The 7,815-nt window shown below is 38.2% G+C and overlaps 1 protein-coding gene across 2 annotated transcripts; it reads left to right on the top strand.

Moving 5' to 3' along the window:
- Window positions 1-201: 201 nt before the first annotated feature.
- On the top strand, window positions 202-7,734 carry scyl3 (SCY1-like, kinase-like 3). 2 transcript variants are annotated; one of them, XM_056764012.1, is made up of 14 exons: window positions 202-1,970; window positions 2,449-2,614; window positions 2,814-2,999; window positions 3,114-3,227; window positions 3,363-3,419; window positions 3,504-3,606; window positions 4,016-4,127; window positions 4,259-4,336; window positions 4,874-5,013; window positions 5,128-5,315; window positions 5,390-5,561; window positions 6,003-6,173; window positions 6,292-7,076; window positions 7,188-7,734. In XM_056764012.1, the coding sequence occupies exons 2-14, from the start codon at window positions 2,450-2,452 to the stop codon at window positions 7,245-7,247; spliced, it is 2,331 nt and encodes a 776-aa protein (XP_056619990.1). In that variant the 5' UTR covers window positions 202-1,970; window position 2,449; the 3' UTR covers window positions 7,248-7,734. The 2 variants fall into 2 exon arrangements, with proteins under 2 accessions (XP_056619990.1, XP_056619989.1); XM_056764011.1 differs by having other exon boundaries at window positions 2,416-2,614.
- Window positions 7,735-7,815: the final 81 nt, after the last annotated feature.

The following is a 7,815-nucleotide window of genomic DNA, read 5'->3' as shown; positions in this document are numbered from 1 at the left end:
CAGTTATCCAGCCAGTGCTGTATTACTAATCGTCTAGTTTGCAAGTGGTGAATCATCCATGTATTCAGACAAACATGAACACCCCCACCACCCCCTTCTCCACAGCACAGCGTGTGCTGGACATATCCCTAAATGTTTGTTTACAGAGTTCAAAATGTCATTAATATTCACACTTTAAAATGTTTGATTTTAAAATGTTAAAGCAACCCTTTTTATCATAACATACTTCATTCAGTCATGTCTTGTCTACTAATTATTTTATTTATGATATTAGACAAGCCTTTCTGAATTTTAAGCACTAACAATAACAAACGCATTTAGGGTTTGTGATTGAATTTTAATCTTTACCATTACAAGTGATACTTCACCCAAAAATGAAAATTCTTTCATCATTTACTCACCTTCGAGTGGTCTGAAATGTGTATACATTTCTTTGTTCTGATGAAAACAGAGAAAGATATTTGGAAGAATGCTTATAACCAAACAGATCTCCCATAGTAGGAAAAAATACTTTATCTTTTATTGGGTACGTTGAATTTTGAAGAAGGTAGGACAGTAAATAGTTCCGGGGCACTTTTGACTATTGTTTTTTTCCTACTATGGGAGTTTATACACATTTGGAACAACTCGAGGTGAGTAAATAATGACAGAGTTTCAATTTTTGGGTGAAGTATCCCTTTAACATTTATCAGAATTATTGAGACTAGACCAGATTAGTTCTCATGTAATAATCACAAGAGAAGGCACATATATTAAACAGTCTAGACGGATATCATTTATGATGTTGGTATTTAGTGGTGTTGTCTAACTGACTATTTTGGAAAAGGAACTTTCATAATATCACATCTATGTGAGGACAAATGTTGGCTGTTGAACTGTCAGCCTTCAACAGAGTGTTTATTTTCACAGTCTAAACATGTCTACGCTGAAGCTGAAGTTAAATGAGTTTAAACTGAGCGTAAAATACCATATAGCCCACACACAACCTTTCTGACATTGAGATGATATAGGTTTTTGATGTTTATTTTGATTTCAGAGTGACAGAATGAAAAAGAATTTGTTTCATATCAGAGTTTTTGATAGAATAACTAATATTTATAAAACGATTAGGCTTATAATTGAAATAAAAAACGATCCCATTGAAAATCTTAACATATCTGATATGTAATTCCGTTTTCTAATTAAAATTATTACCAATATTTTTTTGTTAACAAGTTTTAATCGGCTTTAATATATATACGCAATTTTTTTTACATTTACATTTAGTCATTTAGCAGACGCTTTTATCCAAAGCGACTTAAAGGTGGGGTCAAGAAGGTGGGTTTTTTACCAGTAAACTCAGAAAATTAGTGTGTGTCTGTGCGTGTGTTAATACTCTTAACACCTTTTTATTTATGTATTAATAATAATGAAGATCACAAAAATCCTGATTGACCGAAATTAACATTCAGTTTGACTCACAGTTGTCTCACACCTCCGACGGATAAACCATTCGCGATATTTCGTTGTAGACGAATCCATTGTACTTACAACGACTTAATTCGCTAGAACACCAAGTGAAAAAAAATGATATTGTAATTTGTCGCTTTTATCCCAACCTAAATTATACGCTTTAAATAAGTATTACTATTTGTTGTTCGGTGACAGTGTCACCCCCGCACAGCAGATTCATTCGCCAGTGGTTTCGTCCAAATCTATAACCGGAAAAGCCGGTGTTTACGCTTTGAAAACAGGAAGTCGTGCACTGCGTCGGGATAAAACACACTTAAAACGACGCAGTCCGTCAAAACAATCGATTTGAAATTGATAAAATGTAAGGTTATTTGGATTATCTGTCCACCGTGCAGCAGACTTGATCGAGGTGTAAGGAAAGCAAACGAGTCGTTTTGCAATAATGGTTTCTGCTGTAAAGAGAAACAGGTTTATATAGTCTGTTCGCTTCAAACTGCGAGGTGACACGCCGATAACAGGTAACTTAGTCTGCTCGTTGTAACTTGCACACAGGCACAAAATAAACAGATCTGCTGTCAGTGTTAATGTGAACTCAATCCATTTCGAAAAAGTGCTTTTATTGTCAATGATGAGTCAATAGAGAAATGCTATGTCTGTCATTGCAAGCATACCTATATGACACGTGTGACGTGTGACACTGTGTAAGATCTACGCATATTTTTGTATACCTTCGCAGTCATTATTGAAATGATTGAAAGGTGTAGTCATATTATTGGCTGTCCTTTAAAACAAAATCAGAAGGACTAATTTAAAAGGCTAAATAGTTAAGATGCCAACTAACTGACAAAAGTGTAGGTGAAACGGTACTGTATTGTCTGACGTCATCTGTCATCAAGTTTCAAGACATATGAGCTTGAGGAATACCTGTACATTAAACAGGCTGATGTTTTATCTGTTTGACAGTGGGATAGGCTGATAATACCACTTGGTTTTAAGGATGGGTGCTGAGAGCAGTACTCTGCCAAGCTGTGTGCTGGAGGAGCTGTTGCTGACTCTTCCTTCAGGTCTGACAATGTACTCCGCCTTCCTCAGAGATGGCAAACCCGCCTCTGTCTTTGTGCACAAGCAAGACAATGAAGATAAACTCAGTAAAGCTGCCAAGGTATAAGAACAGTTGACATGCAACGTCACCGATGACATACGCTACCAAGCAAATGTTTGGACATTTTAACTAATTCCTCATTATTTTTATTTGTCACCCCTATCTTATTTCTACTGCCTTGAATCTCTTGGATGTATCGTACACAACATGTCATGCATTTCAAAATCAATTCTGTAATTCAATGCATCTTCCTTTCCAGCACCTAAAGACGCTGCGGCATCCGTGTCTTCTCCGCTTCCTGTCGTGTACATTGCAGGATGGTTTTATACATTTAGTGACCGAGCCAGTTCAACCATTAGAACGAGTGCTAGACAATCTTTCTCCAGAAGAGATCTGCGCGGGCTTGTATGATGTCCTGCAAGCACTAGTGTTTCTACACGACAGGGTAACAATACATTCAGTGAACATTACGTTTTATTTAAATTAGGCAATGGTATACAATACACTTTTGTTTTTTATCTTTGTTATAACTGCACTGACGTTTCTTTCTGTAACTTAGGGCAAATCAAGTCACAACAACGTCTGCATGTCCTCAGTGTTTGTCAGTGAAGATGGCCACTGGAAGCTTGGTGGGATGGAAACGGTCAGCAAGTTTTCAGAGGCGACCCCCGAGGTAACATCCATAACTCTCCCTATTTGTTTAATATGCATCACCATATATAATTTAAAGAGGACAAATCATTATTTACTTTCTTTGAGGTCATATAACATTTGATTTCTGGTTCACTTAAATTCCGGTAAATTCCAGTTTCTCAAAACCATCCAAAATATGAAGGAGAAGGATGTAATTCCTCCCGAGGAAAAGGTAGGAAAATGCAGCATTCGATCCATCTAACCATACTTTTAGTTACATCACAGTGATGTAACCACAATGTGGGTTTTTTTTCAGCTTGAACAATTTAAAACTCTTCCCGACAAGCACGCCCATTCCCGGGACGCTTTTTCATTCGGGGTGATGATAGAGGCTCTCCTTCCACTCCTGACGGGACATGGTCAGTGACTCTTTAAATTAGCATAAACATGTTAAGTAGGCAGAGCACGTCTAGCATTCATCCTGTTGTGGCACTTGCTAACCAGTCTTGAATTGATTTTCTGAGACATTGTGACGAATGGGTTATTAGTCTGACAACAGCGTTCAAGACGATATTGCATGTCAGAGGCAGTTTGATGACAGGTTTTCCATTTAGGACATGTCATGATGTCTTCATGTGCAAAGAACATAATGATCCAAAGGAGAATGCAACAATGTGGCTTTCATAATGTTGTTATTAAAACCATATGTGCCGCCTTCTGTGCTATCTTTTTTTCTCTAGCTAAATCGTAGTACTGTATGTTTTTTCCATTCTCTCTTTTTCCATGTGTAATATTTATTTTTTCCATGTCTACAATTTTCCGTCTCAGTCTCCGATGATTTGTTGGAGAGTCTAAAGAACACGCTACAGATCACCCTCCTGACCCCCGAGCCCACGTCTCGACCCTCTCTCAGCAATTTGCTGACTCACAAGTTTTTCAGGTTAACCTTCAATCTGTTTCATGGCATTAAAAAGTTACTTTTGTTTTTAAAAGTTATTTAAGGATATATTCCCTTATTAGATGAAACAAGGGAATACACAACCTAAACTTTACTATATTTAACTTCTATAGGAATGACTTTTTGGATATTGTGAATTTTCTGAGGAGTCTAACGCTAAAAACTGAAGAGGAGAAGAATGAATTCTTTAAGTAAGTTTCTGTCTTGAATAGTTCTAAGTACAAACTCATGATTTGACAAATTAAGATCACAAATACCGGTCATCACGATGGCCTGGCTGAACTTTCATGAACGTAATCAAACATCATATTATTATCTAATAGGGATGAAAGAATATAAAAATCTGTAGATCATACCTCGGCATAGTTCAGGGTGCGATATTTATTGCAATATTTAAAATGACAAATGATGACTTGTAAACATGCCATAAGCATCCTCTTTTCTTTATTCTCTCACCATAACTGTTGCTTAGAGGTATGAGTTATAGTATGAGATGGGTCAAATTACCTAAAAATCCCTTTTATAAAATGAAAGAATTGCTCCTCATGGACCTTGACAATGGTAACATCTATAATTTTTTATAACATTCCCTGTTTCATACATTTATGTGACCAGGATAATTATGGAGACAATTTTACTATTGCAATAACACGACATTGATAATATTATTACATCCCTAGTATCAAATGTTTTAAAAAAATATATATAACTGTATTGTGTTTATGCAGGTTTCTCTTAGACAGAGTTCAGAACCTCCCTGAGGTGTTAATTGCTACTCGTCTGGCTCCTAAACTGCTAAATTCTCTTGTGTTTGCCGAGCCTATGGCGGTGAAAAGCTTCCTTCCTCACCTCTTACGGCCTAAGCAAGGTAGAGGCATTCAGTAAACATGGTAACAGTATACATATTACAGGGACAAACCCCCTGGAGTAACTTCATGTGTGGTTTGTCGTCCCAGTGGTGATGTATATTATTGACTTACAGACTCCAGTGGAAGCACCAGTGAGGAGTGTCTGCTGTCCGTCTCTTTGTATCGGAGATACGTGACTACTCAACTCCTCAAGCTCTTTAAAGTCAACGAGGAACACGTCAGGGTCGTCCTTCTGTCCCATATCCACATGTATGCAGAGTTCTTTACTTGTGAAGAGCTCAAAAACCAGATTCTTCCTCAGGTACAGTGAGACGTAATTTTTGTGTGAATAGTTTAATGATGTTTATAGTCGAGAAAAAATTCTGTGTTGTGCAGGTTTTGCTGGGAATGAGAGATACAAATGACTCACTTGTCGCCATGACGCTACAAAGCCTGGCTGTGCTTGTTCCGTTGCTCGGAGCACAAGTAGTTGTTGGTGGGGAGAGGACCAAAGTCTTTAAACGCACTACGCCAAACTTCACCAAGTCCACAGAGGTCACCCCAGAGAGTAAGACACTGTTAATACATTTTAATAGGGAAAAGTTAAGTTTCACATTCTGTTCTCTGTGACTCCTGAAGATTTGCACAGCTTGTTCAGTACACACATTTTGTGATCTAAAGAAACTCGCATGACAGAATCTTCATTATCACAAAAGCCGAATAAATACAAAATATCATCTGTTTGCCACTAGAGGATGCTGCAACGTCAATTAAATGTTTAAAACATGTTTCATTTGCTCTCCTTTAAGAAGTCAGTGTCGGGTGCAACCTTATATTTTGTGTTCAAAACCGCTACATTTTAGAAAATTATCACAAATGAAATATAAATTTTACCTAAATTTTATATACCGTATTAGAGGCAAATGTAAGGAAATCAAAACATGAGATTTTCAATCTATTGACATGCTTTAAAATCATTCATGTATACACAAACTTTTTTCCTCCGCAGCATCACCTGTGCATATTGTCGGGCCATCACATCCTCCTATCTCACAACCTCCAAAAGTCCTGAATCTGTTTCCTAAGGGTCCGGAGACCAAAAAGGTGGTGTTAGAAAATATGTACTCACTACAAGCAACTGATAAAACTGCTCGGCAGCTCACCATAGCAGAGAGGGCAGGTATGTTACAATTCTGAACTTGGTACATTAAATGTAGCTTTATTTTTGATATTGGTTAATTATTTCTCTGTAATTTTGAGCTTTTTGAAACTAAGAACTCAAATGAATCGTCTTACAGGTTTTAGCAGGGGGATGTCGTTCCCTTTGAACGGTTTCAGAATGGGCACACAAGCTGTGAACAGCACACAAAGCAGCAAAACAGTGAGAGCCGATGAAGACTGGCCAAACTGGAGCGACACAGAAGAACCGGAAAAAGACCAGAGTCAGTCGGTCCAAATCAGCATCCAGTCCCCAGGCATCCCAGCCAAGGATAGCTCGGCAATTTCAGCTGAAACTGGGAATGACAGCGAGGAACCGTGGAATGATTTCGAGGACTCTGAAGTGACTTCAGACCAGTCACCCTCCAGTCATCTACCAGTCTCTGTACCAAAGACATCAACAAAAAATACTGCATTATCTCTATCTGAAAACATCTCTGAACCTCAGAAGTTGTCAAAAGCACTTAAACTGAACTCGAGAGTGATAAGTCCTCCAGACCATAACCATACCTTGTGGGACACTGTCTGGAACCAGGGAACCGACACCATTGAACCCAGCCAAGGAAGTTTAGAATCCGAGCCCAAGCCAAAAAATACATTCAAAAGCCACGGAGCTGGGGGTCTCGGAGAGGAGTTCACCATTGCGGTGAAGAAGAAACCAGAGCGAGACCCAGAGCTGGACTTTTTCGCAGACATGGTTCCAGATATAAAGCTGTCTTCCGCATCTCATCTGCTCCCTGTGGAGAGCTCAGTCGGTGAACCCATAACAGGTACAATGTCGGGAAACACAACGTCAGATAATGCAGATTTACCGATAGATGCATTGAAACTTACAGCCAAGTTTGCCGCAGCGGACTTAACCGAGGTAAGTTTATTGGCTCAATCCAAAATCTTGTTTGTCATGATTTTCCAACAAGGCTTATACAGTATATGTACTCCCTTGATGCTTAATGATTGTTTGTTTTGCTTCTCGCAGACAGCGGCAGAAGGTTGGGGTGATGATGACCTCAACTGGGATGATGAGAACACCTGGTGATCTGCTTGATCCTTTATAGAAAGCCATACAAGTGGAAGTCAGAATATAACCATACAAGTGGAAGTCAGAATATAACCTACACAAAGACACAGTTACAAAGGGCACCTTCCTGAAATTACCGCTTGTCTTGATGTACAAATTTAGACATTTTAATAAACTGTAAATTAAGAGGGTATTGTTTTTAAGGTTCTCCTCCCAAAATGATAATCTGATGCCATAGAAAGAGTTCATCTACTGTAAACATGCCAAGTCTAGTCGAATTCATCGGTCCTGTTGCATCTGAAAACACATCTGCTCAATTGAAGTTTATCCAGACAATTTTTATTTGTGCCATACAGATTTTATATAAAGAGCCTTGGAGGACAGACCGCCTCAACTTGAGAAGAAATGTATAAAATCATTAATGTTCCCTGTAGATTTGGGTAAGAGCCTGACATAATTTATTTGTATTATCAGCTGCTGAAATAAAAGATTTTATTCTATTTGATTTCTTTGCAATTGATAAAATGTGCTCATGTTTTTGCCATACATTTCCATATTTGCAATCTAGACCCTAATTTTAAAACTG

Source organism: Triplophysa dalaica, chromosome 13, assembly GCF_015846415.1.
Source record: "Triplophysa dalaica isolate WHDGS20190420 chromosome 13, ASM1584641v1, whole genome shotgun sequence".
Taxonomy (NCBI): Eukaryota; Metazoa; Chordata; class Actinopteri; order Cypriniformes; family Nemacheilidae; genus Triplophysa; species Triplophysa dalaica.
Note: the sequence above shows the minus strand (reverse complement) of the source record. Positions and strands in the feature narration are given on the sequence as shown.